The sequence below is a fragment of the Oncorhynchus masou genome, chromosome 11 (genome assembly GCF_036934945.1).
Source record: "Oncorhynchus masou masou isolate Uvic2021 chromosome 11, UVic_Omas_1.1, whole genome shotgun sequence".
Classification (NCBI taxonomy): domain Eukaryota; kingdom Metazoa; phylum Chordata; class Actinopteri; order Salmoniformes; family Salmonidae; genus Oncorhynchus; species Oncorhynchus masou.
In genome coordinates, this window is record NC_088222.1 from 10,484,017 (window position 1) to 10,501,662 (window position 17,646).

Genomic DNA, 17,646 nt, shown 5'->3' on the forward strand with positions numbered 1-17,646 from the left:
GGGAGAGAGGGGGAGAGAAAGGGAGGGGGGGGGGAGAGGGAGGGGGGAGAGAGAAAGGGAGGGAGGGGGAGAGAAAGGGAGGGAGGGGGAGAGAAAGGGAGGGAGAGAGAGAAAGGGAGGGAGAGAAAGGGAGGGAGGGGGGGAGAGAGAGGGGGAGAGAGAGAGGGGATGAGAGAGAAGGGGGAGGGGGGGGAGAGAGAGAGGGAGGAGGGAGGGAGGGAGAGAGAAAGGGAGGGAGGGGGAGAGAGAAAGGGAGGGAGGGGGGAGAGAAAGGGAGGGAGGGGGGGAGAGAGAGATGGGGAGAGAGAAAGGGAGGGAGGGGAGAGAGAGAAAGGGAGGGAGGGGGGAGAGAGAGAAAGGGAGGGAGGGGGGAGAGAGAAAGGGAGGGGAGAGAGAGAGGGGGAGAGAGAGAGGGAGGGGGGGAGAGAGGTGGGACCAGGCAGGCATAGTAGTCGAACAGTGAGAGCGACACGGCTTATATCCTCATTAGTGAATCTGTGATTGGTTAGCATTCCTAAGGTTATCTGGTGGTGTGGTGCTGTAGTAGTAAGGTAACCTGGAGAGGAGTTAAGTAGTGATTGATCAATGCAGGATTCCAATTGATCAGTGATTATATATACACACAATGCAGGATCCAGCATGTTAACTTGGAGAGAGGAGTAGTAATTAGATTCATACAGAATGCAGTAACCAGCAGGTTAAGGCTATGCACTCCACAGCACAGCAGAGTCACAGGGATGGTGGGTGTCAAATACAACAGGAGAGATATTCATATTGAAAAGCATCAGAGATTCCAGCACTGCAGATTTCAGACAGGGGTGCAGTGTTTTGCATTGGCTGCACTGTAGTGGCCATGTTCCCCAGCACCTTGACATAGGAGAAGACAGACATGGCTCGTTGTCTCTGTCACATTCACTACAGTCTCAGAGTAACCTCGGTGGTTGATCCTGTGCATATAACATGCTTGCAGGTAGACCCTGCTACGGCCACGGTCTGCAGCTGTAGAATGGCAGTTAGTTTTTTTGTTTTTTTTTTACGTTCTGTGGCAGTTGTTTTTTAAACCTTCTGTCCTGTGGTGGTTGTCGTCTCTGTAGTGGTATTCAACCAAGATGGCTGATGTTAGTTTAATCGACGCCCTCAAAGCCCTGAGCGTTCTCCACAGCCATCAGCAGCCTCTCTCGGAGGTCATCAAACGACTCGTAGGTAGGCAGGTCCAGCCTGTTGAAGCTGGAGAAGAGAATCACACCATTTGTCTCACAGCAGTCTGATTTATTCAGGATACATTTATAGAGGATAATGTGATATTAATACCCGGGGCGAAATAATGGAAACACTCACATGAAACAGACTAGAAATTGTAGAATAGTAAATAATCATACCCACAACCCATAGAAAACATACAGTACATTCAGAAACTGTTCAGACCTCTTGACTTTTTCCACATCTGGTTACATTACAGTCTTATTCTAAAATTGATTAAATTGTCCCCCCCCCCCTCAATCAATCTACACACAATACCCCATAATGACAAAGCAAAAACAGTTTTTAAAAATAATGTTTAATGTAAAAATGTGCATAAGTATTCAGACCCTTTACTCAGTACTTTGTTGAAGCACCTTTGGCAACGATTACAGCCTTGGTTCTTCTTGGGTGTGACGCTACAAGCTTGGCACACCTGTATTTGGGGAGTTTCTCCCATTCTTCTCTGCAGATCCTCTCAAGCTCTGTCAGGTTGAATGGGGAGCGTCGCTGCACAGCTATTTTCAGGTCTTTCCAGCGATGTTAGATCGGGTTCAAGCCCGGGCTCTGGCTGGGCTATTCAAAGACTTGTCCCAATGCCACTCCTGTGTTGTCTTGGCTGTGTGCTTTGGGTCGTTGAGTTCCTGAGCGTTTTGGAGCAGGTTTTCATCAAGGATCTCGCTGTACTTTGCTCCGTTCAGCTTTCCCTGTATCCTGACTAGTCTCACAGTCCCTGCCGCTGAAAAACATCCCCACAGCATGATGCTGCCACCACCATGCTTCATTGTAGGGATGGTGCCAGGTTTCCTCCAGATTTGACGCTTGGCATTCAGGCCAAATAATTCAATCTTGGTTTCATCAGACCAGAGAATCTTGTTTCTCATGGTCAGAGTCCTTTAGGTGCCTTTTGGCAAACTCCAAGCGGGCTGTCATGTCTTTTACTGAGGAATGGCTTCCGTCTGACCACTCTACCATAAAGGCCTGATTGGTGGCGTGCTGCAGAGATGGTTGTCCTTCTGGAAGGTTCTCCCATCTCCACAGAGGAACTCTGGAGCTCTGTCAGAGCCATCGGGTTCTTGGTCACCTCCCTGACCAAGGCCCTTCTCCCCCGATTGCTCAGTTTGGCCGGGCAGCCAACTCTATGAATAGTCTTGGTGGTTCCAAACTTCCTCCATTTAAGAATGTTCTTGGGGACCTTCAATGCTGTAGACATTTTTTGGTACCCTTCCCCAGACCTGTACCTCAACACAATCCTGTCTTGGAGCTCTATGGACAATTCCTTCAACTTCATGGATTGTTTTTTGCTCTGACATGCCTTGTCAACTGTGGGACCTTATATAGACAGGTGTGTGCCTTTCCAAATTATCAATTGAATTTACCACAGGTGGACTCCAAACAAGTTGTAGAAACATCTCAAGGATGATCAATGGAAACAGGATGCACCTGAACTCAATTTCGAGTCTCATAGGAAAAGGACTGAATACTTATGTAAATAAGGTATGTTTTTATTTATTTAATTCATTTGCAAAAAAGTCTAAAAACCTGTTTTCTCTCTGTCATTATCGGGTATTGTGTGTAGATTGATGAGGGGAAACACATTTTTGTATACATTTTAGAATAAGGCTGTAATGTAACAAAAATGTGGAAAAAGTCAAGGGGTCTGAATACTTTACGAATGCACTGGATATACCCACCGCCCAGTTTATTAGGTACACCTACCAGGTACATTGAGTACCGGGTTGGACACCCCTTTGCCCCCAGAACAGCCTGAACTCTTAGGGACATTCCAAAAGATCTCGGAAACGTACAATGTGAGATTTTCATGTTTCACAAATGTCATGTTCACTACTTCATAAGAGTAGTTTAATCCATTACAGATTCAATGGACTTGTCAGAGGGAAGAGGGCAGGCAAGCTGTAAGACCAATACGTACCAGGTGTGTGCTCTGGGTAGCTTATCAGCAGTTCCCCACTGCTCAATGGTGAACAGCTGAGGCCCATTGGAACCTGACATGGGAGAAGACAGGAGTGGTACTAAAACACACAGTACCAGTGCAGCTGTGGCCGGAACACAGAGAAGTGTACTATTGGGCTTCTGGTTACGACAGAGCCCTATGAATAAACATCCTAGCCTACTGCGGACCGTAGAGTTGCCATCTCTCACCATAGAGTTCAGCGAAGCCGTTCATAGGGACTCTGGATGTCCCGGTGACAAACTGAAGCAGGCGGATCCTCTTCTCAGCATCCATCAGCAGGACGGCCTGCAGAGTGGGACACATGGGACGAAACGCATGAGGATGTTGGAACTGGACAGACATTTATCCCCTCGGGTGTGTTATAGGTTTCACTGAGGTGACTCAGTGCAGGTGTAGGTCCTTCAACTTCGAACGAGACAAACATGTGTCTGAAGCGAACGAGCAAAACAATATCCCAAAAGGACTCTGGGCACATGACACTGTACAGGACAGAATCTGTATAAACCAGTCCTCTGAATCAGATCATCTGGCCTGGGGGGGTGCTCCTCTGTTCTGTATCACTCTGTGTGTGTGGTGTGTGTATGTGTGGTGTGGTGTGTGTATGTGTGGTGTGTGTATGTGTGGGTGGTGTGGTGTGTGTATGTGTGGGTGGTGTGGTGTGTGTATGTGTGGGTGGTGTGTGTATGTGTGGGTGGTGTGGTGTGTGCGCGCGTGGTGTGTGTGCGTGCGCGCGTGGTGTGTGCGCGTGCGCGCGTGGTGTGTGCACGCGTGGTGTGTGCGCGCGTGGTGTGTGCGCGCGTGGTGTGTGCGCGCGTGGTGTGTGCGCGTGCGCGCGTGGTGTGTGCGCGTGCGCGCGTGGTGTGTGCGCGTGCGCGCGTGGTGTGTGCGCGTGCGCGCGTGGTGTGCGCGCGTGCGCGCGTGGTGTGTGCGCGTGCGCGCGTGGTGTGTGCGCGTGCGCGCGTGGTGTGCGTGCGCGCGGTGTGTGTGCGTGCGCGCGGTGTGTGTGCGTGCGCGCGTGGTGTGTGCGTGCGCGCGTGGTGTGTGCGTGCGCGCGTGGTGTGTGTGTGCGCGCGTGGTGTGTGTGTGTGCGCGCGCGCGTGGTGTGTGTGCGCGCGCGTGGTGTGTGTGTGTGTGTGCGCGCGCGGTGTGTGTGTGTGTGCGCACGCGTGGTGTGTGTGTATGCGTGGTGTGTGTGTGGTTTGTGTGTGTGTTAAAAGTGCTGGTGGACCCAGATAGAGTGACAGGGCTGATAACCAGGCCAAGTACTACTCTGACCTAGTCTTTTATCAGAGAAAACATGACCCGTTTAAACCAGACAGACTTTGATCTTCAAACACTACGCAGGTTTTGGCCCAAAAAATAATTGACTACTGTGTCCACTAGATGATACATGTATGTGGTTGTATGTGGTTGTATGTGGTTGTATGTGGTTGTATGTGGTTGTATGTGGTTGTATGTGGTTGTATGTGGTTGTATGTGGTTGTATGTAACTCACAGTGAATCAGTTCCCTCTTTGAGACATTACTGATTGGAAACAACAAGCGGTGGTCTGAGTAGTTCAGTGTTTCTCCTGTTGGATATTAACCCACTCACACAGATAATGTTTCATTAGGATGGATGGTAACCTTTCACACACATTGCTGGGCTAAACATAGGTAGGTGTGTGAGTGAGAGAGTGCGAGAGAGGGAGAGTGCGAGGAAGAGGAAGAGAGGAAGAGAGAGAGCGAGAAAGAGAGCGAGAGAGAGCGAGAGAGGAAGAGAGAGAGCGAGAGGAAGAAAGCGAGAGAGGAACAGAGAGCGAGAGAGAGGAACAGAGAGCGAGAGAGAGGAACAGAGAGCGAGAGGAACAGAGAGAGCGAGAGGAAGAGAAAAAGAGCGAGAGAGAGCGAGAGAGAGCGAGAGCGGGAGAGGAAGAGAGAGAGCGCGAGAGGAAGAGAGAGAGCGCGAGAGGAAGAGAGAGAGCGCGAGAGGAAGAGAGAGAGCGCGAGAGGAAGAGAGAGCGCGAGAGAGGAAGAGAGAGCGCGAGAGAGGAAGAGAGAGCGCGAGAGAGGAAGAGAAAGCGCGAGAGAGGAAGAGAAAGCGCGAGAGAGGAAGAGAGAGCGCGAGAGAGGAAGAGAGAGCGCGAGAGAGGAAGAGAGAGCGCGAGAGAGGAAGAGAGAGAGCGAGAGAGGAAGAGAGAGAGCGAGAGAGGAAGAGAGCGCGAGAGAGGAAGTGTCCACGAGAGATTAGAGAGAGAGAGCGAGAGAGGTTGCGAGTTGAGCGCGGCGAGCGAGAGAGCGAGCGAGAGAGAGACTCAGCGAGAAGAGCGCGAGCTCTTTGAGACATTAGCGAGAAACAGCGCGAGCGAGAGAGAGAGCGTCTGAGAGTTCAGCGAGAGTTTCTCCGCGATAGCGAGAGAGAGGAGCGAGAGAGAGAGCGCGAGCGAGAGAGAGAGCGCGAGCGAGAGAGAGAGCGCGAGCGAGAGAGAGAGCGCGAGCGAGAGAGAGGCTGCGAGCGAGAGAGAGGCTGCGAGCGAGAGAGAGGCTGCGAGCGAGAGAGGCTGCGAGCGAGAGAGAGGCTGCGAGCGAAGAGACGCAACGAGCGAGAGAGAGGCAGCGAGCGAGAGAGAGGCTGCGAGCGAGAGAGAGGCTGCGAGCGAGAGAGGCTGCGAGCGAGAGAGAGGCTGAGCGGAGAGAGGAGAGAGCGAGAGAGGCTGCGAGCGAGAGAGAGGCTGCGAGCGAGAGAGAGGCTGCGAGCGAGAGAGAGAGGCTGCGAGCGAGAGAGAGGCTGCGAGAGAGAGAGGCTGCGAGGAGAGAGAGGCTGCGAGCGAGAGAAGAGAGAGGCTGCGAGCGAGAGAGAGGCTGCGAGCGAGAGAGAGGCTGCGAGCGAGAGAGGCTGCGAGCGAGAGAGGCTGCGAGCGAGAGAGAGGCTGAAGCGAGAGAGAGGCGAGCGAGAGAGGCTGCGAGCGAGAGAGAGGCTGCGAGCGAGAGAGAGGCTGCGAGCGAGAGAGAGGCTGCGAGCGAGAGAGAGCGAGCGAGAGAGAGCGAGAGAGAGAGAGCGAGCGAGAGAGAGAGCGCGAGCGAGAGAGAGCGAGCGAGAGAGAGGCGAGCGAGAGAGAGAGAGAGAGCGCGAGCGAGAGAGAGCGAGAGAGAGGCTGCGAGCGAGAGAGAGGAAGCGAGAGAGAGGCTGCGAGCGAGAGAGAGGCTGCGAGCGAGAGAGAGGCTGCGAGCGAGAGAGAGGCTGCGAGCGAGAGAGAGGCTGCGAGCGAGAGAGAGGCTGCGAGCGAGAGAGAGGCTGCGAGCGAGAGAGGCTGCGAGCGAAGAGAGGAGCGAGAGAGAGGCTGCGAGCGAGAGAGAGGCTGCGAGCGAGAGAGGCTGCGAGCGAAGAGAGGCTGCGAGCGAGAGAGAGGCTGCGAGCGATAGAGAGGCTGCGAGCGAGAGAGAGGCTGCGAGCGAAGAGAGAGAGAGGCGAGAGAGAGAGGCTGCGAGCGAGAGAGAGGCTGCGAGCGAGAGAGAGGCTGCGAGCGAGAGAGAGGCTGCGAGCGAGAGAGAGGCTGCGAGCGAGAGAGAGAGTGCGAGCGAGAGAGTGCGAGCGAGAGTGCGAGCGAGAGTGCGAGCGAGAGAGAGAGTGCGAGCGAGAGAGAGAGTGCGAGCGAGAGAGAGAGTGCGAGAGAGAGAGAGAGAGAGAGAGAGAGAGAGAGAGAGAGAGAGAGAGTGCGAGAGAGAGAGAGAGAGAGAGAGAGAGGACTGTCTTACCTTCCAGAACCACTGTATAACTGGGTGGTTGGGGCAGTAACCGTTCTTGTAGACAGTGTGTTGTCTCCAGTCATTCACATCCACGTCACCCAGACCACACATCAACAGCTAGGGAAAACACACAACACCAATATAAAAGATCACTATCACTCACATACAGAAATGACAGCACTCAGAATACTGTTGTTGATCACTCTTTTCTAGAGAACATGGGTTAGTTATTAAGAATCATCATCATTCTGGGTTTCTAAACATCCAAACACAGGGGCCCTTAGACAACAGAGAAACACAGGGGCCCTTAGACAACAGAGAAACACAGGGGCCCTTAGACAACAGAGAAACACAGGGGCCCTTAGACAACAGAGAAACACAGGGGCCCTTAGACAACAGAGAAACACAGGGGCCCTTAGACAACAGAGAAACACAGTGGCCCTTAGACAACAGAGAAACACAGTGGCCCTTAGACAACAGAGAAACACAGTGGCCCTTAGACAACAGAGAAACACAGTGGCCCTTAGACAACAGAGAAACACAGGGGCCCTTAGACAACAGAGAAACACAGGGGCCCCTAAGACAACAGAGAAACACAGGGGCCCTTAGACAACAGAGAAACACAGGGGCCCTTAGACAACAGAGAAACACAGGGGCCCTTAGACAACAGAGAAACACAGGGGCCCTTAGACAACAGAGAAACACAGGGGCCCTTAGACAACAGAGAAACACAGGGGCCCTTAGACAACAGAGACAGAGAAACATAAACCCATGGTTCCCTTAGTCTACAGACACATAGCCTACAGGGTCATTCCATGTTATTTCAGCAAGCCATGACACCCACAATCTCAGATTGTTCTGAAATGGTTTCTGCAGTTAGAAACAAATACCATAAGCATTCCTGCAACATTATTTTGTTGAAAGACGATTTGAACTCTGAAGAAATGTAGCTAATTGATTGAACCCAAATTGTCAATTTCAATTGATAGGATTCATATAATATTCAATAAATACCCAACATCTGTTTTGCACAAAAAACGTATTCTTAACAATAATTAAGATATGAGACATCCAAATAAATGGGCAAATGCCACCCACGTACCCCCCAAACCACACACTAAGCCCACCCACTGACCCCCCAAACCACACACTAAGCCCACCCACGGACCCCCCAAACCACACACTAAGCCCACCCACGGACCCCCCAAACCACACACTAAGCCCACCCACGGACCCCCCAAACCACACACTAAGCCCACCCACGGACCCCCCAAACCACACACTAAGCCCACCCACGGACCCCCCAAACCATATACTAAGCCCACCCACGGACCCCCCAAACCATATACTAAGCCCACCCCACCCCCAAACCACACACTAAGCCCACCCACCCCCCAACCACACACTAAGCCCACCCCACCCCCAAACCACACTAAGCCCACCCCACCCCCAAACCACACTAAGCCCACCCCACCCCCAAACCACACACTAAGCCCACCCACCCCCAAACCACACACTAAGCCCACCCACCCCCAAACCACACACTAAGCCCACCCCACCCCCAAACCACACACTAAGCCCACCCCACCCCCAAACCACACACTAAGCCCACCCCACCCCCAAACCACACACTAAGCCCACCCACCCCAAAAACAACACACTAAGCCCACCCCACCCCCCAAACCACACACTAAGCTCACCCCACCCCCCAAACCACACACTAAGCCCACCCCACCCCCCAAACCACACACTAAGCCCACCCACCCCCAAACCACACACTAAGCCCACCCCACCCCCCAAACCACACACTAAGCCCACCCCACCCCCAAACCACACACTAAGCCCACCCCACCCCCAAACCACACACTAAGCCCACCCCACCCCCCAAACTAAGCCCACCCACCCCAAAAACCATCACCAAATTCACAGAAAATAAATGACAGTACGAATAAACAATACTCATACTACTTGTCAAACATAGAAAACCGATACTGTCTACTGGCTGTTGGGCGTTTGACCATTTAGAAAACCGATACTGTCTACTGGCTGTTGGGCGGCGTTTGACCATTTAGAAAACCGATACTGTATACTAGCTGTTGGGCGGCGTTTGACCATTTAGAAAACCGATACTGTATACTAGCTGTTGGGCGGCGTTTGACCATTTAGAAAACCGATACTGTATACTGGCTGTTGGGCGGCGTTTGACCATTTAGAAAACCGATACTGTATACTAGCTGTTGGGCGGCGTTTGACCATTTAGAAAACCGATACTGTCTCCTAGTTGTTGGGCGGCGTTTGACCATTTAGAAAACCGATACTGTATACTGGCTGTTGGGCGTTTGACCATTTAGAAAACCGATACTGTATACTGGTTGTTGGGCGTTTGACCATTTAGAAAACCGATACTGTATACTGGTTGTTGGGCGTTTGACCATTTAGAAAACCGATACTGTATACTGGCTGTTGGGCGGCGTTTGACCATTTAGAAAACCGATACTGTATACTGGCTGTTGGGCGTTTGACCATTTAGAAAACCGATACTGTCTACTGGCTGTTGGGCGTTTGACCATTTAGAAAACCGATACTGTCTACTGGCTGTTGGGCGGCGTTTGACCATTTAGAAAACCGATACTGTCTACTGGCTGTTGGGCGGCGTTTGACCATTTAGAAAACCGATACTGTATACTAGCTGTTGGGCGGCGTTTGACCATTTAGAAAACCGATACTGTATACTGGCTGTTGGGCGGCGTTTGACCATTTAGAAAACCGATACTGTATACTAGCTGTTGGGCGGCGTTTGACCATTTAGAAAACCGATACTGTATACTAGCTGTTGGGCGGCGTTTGACCATTTAGAAAACCGATACTGTCTACTGGCTGTTGGGGGCGTTTGACCATTTAGAAAACCGATACTGTATACTAGCTGTTGGGCGGCGTTTGACCATTTAGAAAACCGATACTGTATACTAGCTGTTGGGCGGCGTTTGACCATTTAGAAAACCGATACTGTATACTGGCTGTTGGGCGGCGTTTGACCATTTAGAAAACCGATACTGTATACTAGCTGTTGGGCGGCGTTTGACCATTTAGAAAACCGATACTGTCTACTAGTTGTTGGGCGGCGTTTGACCATTTAGAAAACCGATACTGTATACTGGCTGTTGGGCGTTTGACCATTTAGAAAACCGATACTGTATACTGGTTGTTGGGCGTTTGACCATTTAGAAAACCGATACTGTATACTGGTTGTTGGGCGTTTGACCATTTAGAAAACCGATACTGTATACTGGCTGTTGGGCGTTTGACCATTTAGAAAACCGATACTGTATACTGGCTGTTGGGCGTTTGACCATTTAGAAAACCGATACTGTATACTGGCTGTTGGGCGTTTGACCATTTAGAAAACCGATACTGTATACTGGCTGTTGGGCGGCGTTTGACCATTTAGAAAACCGATACTGTATACTGGTTGTTGGGCGTTTGACCATTTAGAAAACCGATACTGTATACTGGCTGTTGGGCGTTTGACCATTTAGAAAACCGATACTGTATACTGGCTGTTGGGCGGCGTTTGACCATTTAGAAAACCGATACTGTATACTGGTTGTTGGGCGTTTGACCATTTAGAAAACCGATACTGTATACTGGCTGTTGGGCGTTTGACCATTTAGAAAACCGATACTGTATACTGGCTGTTGGGCGTTTGACCATTTAGAAAACCGATACTGTATACTGGCTGTTGGGCGGCGTTTGACCATTTAGAAAACCGATACTGTATACTGGCTGTTGGGCGGCGTTTGACCATTTAGAAAACCGATACTGTATACTGGTTGTTGGGCGTTTGACCATTTAGAAAACCGATACTGTATACTGGCTGTTGGGCGGCGTTTGACCATTTAGAAAACCGATACTGTATACTAGCTGTTGGGCGGCGTTTGACCATTTAGAAAACCGATACTGTATACTGGCTGTTGGGCGTTTGACCATTTAGAAAACCGATACTGTATACTGGCTGTTGGGCGGCGTTTGACCATTTAGAAAACCGATACTGTATACTAGCTGTTGGGCGGCGTTTGACCATTTAGAAAACCGATACTGTATACTGGCTGTTGGGCGTTTGACCATTTAGAAAACCGATACTGTATACTGGCTGTTGGGCGGCGTTTGACCATTTAGAAAACCGATACTGTATACTGGCTGTTGGGCGGCGTTTGACCATTTATTTGGATTCATCACATCTTAATCATTGTTAAGAGGTTTTAAAAAATATATATTTTTAATTTTTACCCCTTTTTCTCCCCAATTTTGTGGTATCAAATTGTTAGTAGCTACTATCTTGTCTCATTGCTACAAATCCCATACGGGCTCGGGAGAGACGAAGGTTGAAAGTCATGCGTCCTCCGATACACAACCCAACCAAGTCGCACTGCTTCTTAACACAGCGCGCATCCATCCAACCCGGAAGCCAGCCGGGTGTGTCGCAGGAAACACCGTGCACCTGGCAACCTGAGACAAGGACAAGGATATCCCTACCGGCCAACCCCTCCCTAACCCGGGCGACGCTAGGCCAATTGTGCGTCGCCCCACGGAACTCCCGGTCGCGGCCGGTATACGACAGAGCCTGGGCGTGAACCCAGAGTCTCTGGTAGAACAGCTGGAGCTGCAGTACAGCACCCTTAACCACTGCGCCACCCGGGAGGCCATATTAATCATTGTTAAGAGGTTTTTGTGCAAATCAAATGTTGGGTATTATATTTATTGAATATTATATGAATCCTATTATAAATTGAAATGGCCAATTTGGGTGCAATCAAATAGCTTAGATTCTCAGAGATCAAAATTATATTTCAACAAAATAATGTTTAACTTATTAGAACAATTTGAGATGGTCGGTGTCAAAATAGCCATTCTTGCGTTTTTTAAGGTGGAACGATCCTACAGTCAAGACAGACAGAAACTTGCCCTACAGTCAGACAGACAGAAACTTGGCCTACTGTCAGACAGACAGAAACTTGGCCTACTGTCAGACAGACAGAAACTTGGCCTACAGTCAGACAGTCAGAAACTTGCCCTACAGTCAGACAGACAGAAACTTGCCCTACAGTCAGACAGACAGAAACTTGCCCTACAGTCAGACAGACAGAAACTTGCCCTACAGTCAGACAGACAGAAACTTGTCCTACAGTCAGACAGACAGAAACTTGGCTACAGTCAGACAGATAGAAACTTGGCCTACAGTCAGACAGACAGAAACTTGCCCTACAGTCAGACAGACAGAAACTTGCCCTACAGTCAGACAGACAGAAACTTGGCCTACAGTCAGACAGACAGAAACTTGGCCTACAGTCAGACAGACAGAAACTTAGCCTACAGTCAGAAACTTAGCCGACAGTCACAGACAAACTTAGCTTAAATTTTTTGGGGGAGAACTAACAATGAATCATGTCACAGCATATGAGTGTAAATCCCAACACTATAAAGATGGCAAAACAACAACAAACAATAATACTGTACCTCAAGCTCGTTTTCATCAAATATCTTGATGAGGTCGATGAGAGTGAGTTCAGTGAATCCCTGTTGGACGAAAATACGGGGGAAATAAAATCCGTAAATGAATGTTGAACAGCTATTGGAGGGATTACATGCCAGATTTACACAAACTTCAGTTGCTACGGGTACCAGACTTTCAACTGAAAAAACTTCTAGCCACCTGATTTTGATCTGCATTACGACGGTTATGATATAACCCTCAAAACCTCCAGAACCGTCTTTCTAAAGATGGTCTCTCTACACTTCAAAACAAGGCCTGTTGACCTATTGGTCTGGGTACAAATCATTTTGCTTCACTGTTACCAAATAACAAGAGGTATTACCACATTACAGTTAAAACAACACTCACCTCCAAGAAGGCATTCATCTGTTTCTGGACCCGGTTCACAAACCTCCACTGAATGACAAGACTGTTAGAGAACAGAGCAATGAGTAGTGCAAACCTAGATACGAGTCAGATGGGGTACTATCATATTATGACAAATCAATACAGTGGGGCAAAAAAGTATTTAGTCAGCCACCAATTGTGCAAGTTCGCCCACTTAAAAAGATGAGAGAGGCCTGTAATTTTCATCATAGGTACACTTCAACTATGACAAAATGAGAGAAAAAAAAATCCAGAAAATCACATTGTAGGATTTTTAATGAATAGATTTGCAAATTATGGTGGAAAATAAGTATTTGGTCACCTACAAACAAGCAAGATTTCTGGCTCTCACAAACCTGTAACTTCTAAGTGGGAGAACTTGCACAATTGGTGGCTGACTAAATACTTTTTTGCCCCACTGTATATACAGGGGGCACCGGTAGTGAGTCAGTGTGCAGGGGTACAGGCTAGTTGAGGTAATCTGTACATGTAGGTGGGGGCGAAGTGACTATGCATAGGTAAACAAACAGCGACTAGCAGCAGTGTACAAGAGGGGGGGTGTCAATGTAAATTGTCCTGTGGCGATTTTTATGAATTGTTCTGCAGTCTAATGGCTTGGGGGTAGAAGCTGTTGAGGAGCCTTTTGGTCCTAGACTTGGCGCTCCGGTACCACTTGCTAGCAGAGAAAACAGTTTATAACTTGGGTGACTGGAGTCTGACAATTTTATGGGCTTTCCTCTGACACCGCCTGTTATATAGATCCTGGATGGGAGGAAGCTTGGTCCCAGTGATGTACTGGGCTGTACGCATTACCCTCTATAGTGCCTGACGGGCAGATGCCGAACAGTTGCCATACCAGGCGGTGATGCAACCGGTCAGGATGCTCTCAATGGTGCAGCTGTAGACCCTTTTGAGGATCTGAGGACCCATGCCAAATATTTTCAGTCTCCTGAGAGGGAAAAGGTGTTGTTGTGCCCTCTTCACAACTGTCTTGGTGTGTTTGGACTATGATAGTTTGTTGGTGATGTGGACACCAATGAACTTGAAACTCTTGACCTGCTTCACTTCAGCCCCGTCGATGTAAATGAGGGCCTGTTCGGCCCGCCTTTTCCTGTAGTCCACGATCAGCTCCTTTGTCTTGCTCACATTGAGGGAGAGGTTGTTGTCCTGGCACCACACTGCCAGTTCTCTGACTGTAGGTCCTATGACTGAGTGTGGTCTGGCCCAGGGGTGTGAAGGTGAACGGAAAGGCACTAGAGCGACAAACCGCCCTTGCTGTCTGTCTGGCCGGTTCTCCTCTTTCCACTGGGATTCTCTGCCTCAAACCCTATTACAGGGGCTGAGTCACTGGCTTACTGGTGCTCTTCCATGCCGTCCCTAGGAGGGGTGCATCACTTGAGTGGGTTGAGTCACTGACGTGATCTTCCTGTCCGAGTTGGAGCACCCCCTGGGTTCTTGCCCCCCTTGGGTTTGTGCCATGGGGGAGATCTTTGTGGGCAATACTCGGCCTTGTCTCAGGGTAATAGGTTGGTGGTTGAAGATATCCCTCTAGTGGTGTGGGGGCTGTGCTTTGGCCCTGTCCGGGGGTATCGTCGGACAGGGCCACAGTGTCTCCCAACCCCTCCTGTCTCAGCCTCCAGTATTTATGCTGCAGTAGTGTATGTGTCGGGGGGCTAGGGTCAGTCTGTTATATCTGGAGTATTTCTACTGTCTTATCCGGTGTCCTGTGTGAATTTAAGTATGCTCCCTCTAATTCTCTCTATTTCTCTCTCAGAGGACCTGAGCCCTAGGACCATGCCTCAGGACTACCTGGCCGGATGACTCCTTGCTGTCCCCAGTCCACCTGGTCATGCTTCTGCTCCAGGATATGGAACCCTGACCTCTTCACTGGACGTGCTACGTTGTCCCGGACTTGCTGTTCTGGACTCTCTACCACACCTGCTGTCTCCAACTCTGAATGATCAGCGATGAAAAGCCAACTGACATTTACTCCTGAGGTGCTGACCTGTTGCACCCTCGACAACTACTGTGACTATTATTATCTGACCCCGCTGGTCATCCATGAACATTTGAACATCTTGGCCATGTTCTGTTATAATCTCCACCCGGCACAGCCAGAAGAGGACTGGCCACCCCTCAGAGCCTGGTTCCTATCTAGGTTTCTTCCAAGGTTTTGGCCATTCTAGGGAGTTTTTCCTAGCCACTGTGCTTCTACATCCGCATTGCTTGCTGTTTTCGGCTGGGTTTCTGTACAGCACTTTATAACATCAGCTGATTTAAAAAGGGCTTTATAAATACATTTGATTGACTCAGTCATGAGTGCATTCAGGTGCGTTCCTCTGTGATTTTCTTCACAAAAGACAGAGGCTCGTTCTGTTCAGAACAACCCAGGGTCTGACGCCATGTCATCTTGTAACTGTATATCAAACAGTGATCATAAACGTGGACACTGTATATTAACATGGAAATGTGAAGTGCACATTTGGATTTACAGGTTTTTGAGTAGCTTGTATGACGCCAAAGCAGTATTTTATTATAATCCTCAATGTCTCATCTTTCTAAATACAGAGTCCTCTTCATTTACAGCTTTTCTCTCACTCAGACAACAAAACTTTTTTCAAAAGTTGCCCAATTAGAGGGAGGTATGTGGGCAACTTCTTGTTGTGTGCAGTGCTCAAGTTCAGAACGGTTATCAGCCAAAATCCATAGAGCACTGAAGCACAGAGCCTGAGCCCTGACGTATGTTACTGTACAGCCACTGTGTCCAAATTTGACATTTTCAACCCGTATACAGGTACAAGTATTTTTTTAAATTAATTTTTTATTTTTATTTTACCTTTATTTTACTAGGCAAGTCAGTTAAGAACAAATTATTATTTTCAATGACGGCCTAGGAACAGTGGGTTAACTGCCTGTTCAGGGGCAGAACGACAGATTTGTACCTTGTCAGGTCGGGGATTTGAACTTGCAACCTTCTGGTTACTTGTCCAACGCTCTTAATACCGACAAATGACAAATAAACTTGAATATTGATTCTTGAATCAGATTATTACAAAAGCTCCAAAGGGAAGTAACTAAATTCAAATGGCGTCACATTAAAAAACAAACAAACAAAAAAACATCTAAAATAATGTGAGTGATTGAAGACGAAAGGTGAACTTACTCGATGTATTCCATTTTGTTGTGGTTGGTCACCACCATGTCCCCACCACTGGGCTTCAGATCCACCTGGTACGTCTGTCCAAAGTTATCCTCATCGATACAGAACCGCAGGTCCAGCTCAGTAGGATCGTTCTCCAGGATCCACTTCAGAGAGTTGTAGTATTCACTGTCCTACAAGGTCAACGTGGTGGGGAAACAAAGACGTTACATAGTGTGTGTGTGTGTCAAACTAGTTTTCTGGATTGAAGTCTGAGCCCACTCAATTTGTATGCTTATGAAGCTGTTGTTTCTGGCGAGACACTTTTTAAATCTCCTAACTCATTCAGTGGTGTAAAAAAAATACTTTAAAGTACTACTTAAGTAGTTTTTGGGGGTATCTATACTTTACTATTTATATTTGACAACTTTTACTCCAGTACATCCCTAAAGAAAATAATGTACTTTTTACTCCATACATTTTCCCTGACACCCAAAAGTACTCGTTACATTTTGAATGCTTAGCAGGACAGGAAAGTTGTATAATTCACACACATACCAAGAGAACAACCCTGATCATCCCTACTACCTCTGATCTGGCGGACTCACTAAACACAAATGCTTTGTTTGTAAATGATGCCTGAGTGTTAGGAGTGTGACCCTGGCTACCCTTAATAACAACAAAAATAAACAAGAAAACCGTGCCGTCTGGTTTGAGGAATTAAATGATCTCTACTTTTGATATTTAAGTATATTATAGCAATTACATTTACTTTTGATACTTAAGTATATATAAAACCAAACACTTTGACTTTAAGTATTTTACTGGGGGGACTCACTTTTACTTGAGCCATTTTCTATATAAAAAGGTATCTTTACTTTAACTCAAGTACGATAATTGGGTACTTTTTCTACCACTGAACTTTAAATCTCTGAGAGTAAAACTACCTAAAGAAAGTAATGTTAATGGTGAGATGATTCCAGGGCCTCACCACTGATTCCATGTCTTTCAGTGTGATCTGCTTCCCGAGCATCATCTTGTAGAATGGTCGGATGAAGAAGCCTGAAGAGAGGAGACAAGACAACGTTCAATCAGACCTGGGGTCAAAAGATATTAAACTTATTTACAAAATGGACAATCAAAGGTCTATTCTGTTGTCGGCGGCCTTGTGATGGTTGGAAAACAATTTTGCATAAATACCAGAGCTTCTGATATACAAGAGCAGCTGATCGTACCGTCCAATAGCTTCCCATGGAACACGGCCATCCCTGCCACTCGACCAATGAACTTGAAGTATGAGAGGTGGTCCTCGTTACACAGCCCAGAGTTAGGGTTGATCTGTAGTGTGTAGTTATCTCTGAAGAGACAAGAGAGAGAGGTTGGGGTCAGATATGAAATGTGGTACACATGACCCAAATAATTTAAGTTTTCTAACAGGGCCTGAAACGGACTTCTTGGTCCACCAGCCACTGTGGCAGGTAGATTTCAAATCTACCAGCCACTAAGATTTTTTTTTACCAGCCCAATTTTTTTTAGCCCCCATTATTAAACCAAAAACAACTGCGGAGGAACATTTGTTGTGATGTTTCTAAACTAATACATGTATTAGTTGTAAGAAGTGATGTGGTATATTACTCAATTTCCCCACAGA

General features: G+C 48.3%; 1 protein-coding gene across 11 annotated transcripts in view; it reads right to left on the bottom strand.

The window, feature by feature from the left end:
• Positions 1–243: 243 nt before the first annotated feature.
• nedd4l (NEDD4 like E3 ubiquitin protein ligase) overlaps positions 244–17,646 on the bottom strand; it is a 122,617-nt gene continuing 105,214 nt past the window's right edge. For all 11 annotated transcript variants that reach the window (XM_064977361.1, XM_064977357.1, XM_064977356.1 and 8 more), the window contains 9 exons: positions 17,231–17,352; positions 16,987–17,057; positions 16,020–16,189; positions 12,839–12,899; positions 12,454–12,513; positions 6,949–7,056; positions 3,403–3,499; positions 3,173–3,245; positions 244–1,227 (listed from right to left, as the gene is read on the bottom strand). In XM_064977361.1, the coding sequence (XP_064833433.1) occupies positions 1,125–1,227; positions 3,173–3,245; positions 3,403–3,499; positions 6,949–7,056; positions 12,454–12,513; positions 12,839–12,899; positions 16,020–16,189; positions 16,987–17,057; positions 17,231–17,352 (865 nt within the window). In that variant the 3' untranslated portion in view covers positions 244–1,124. The remainder of the gene's footprint in view (positions 1,228–3,172; positions 3,246–3,402; positions 3,500–6,948; positions 7,057–12,453; positions 12,514–12,838; positions 12,900–16,019; positions 16,190–16,986; positions 17,058–17,230; positions 17,353–17,646) is intronic.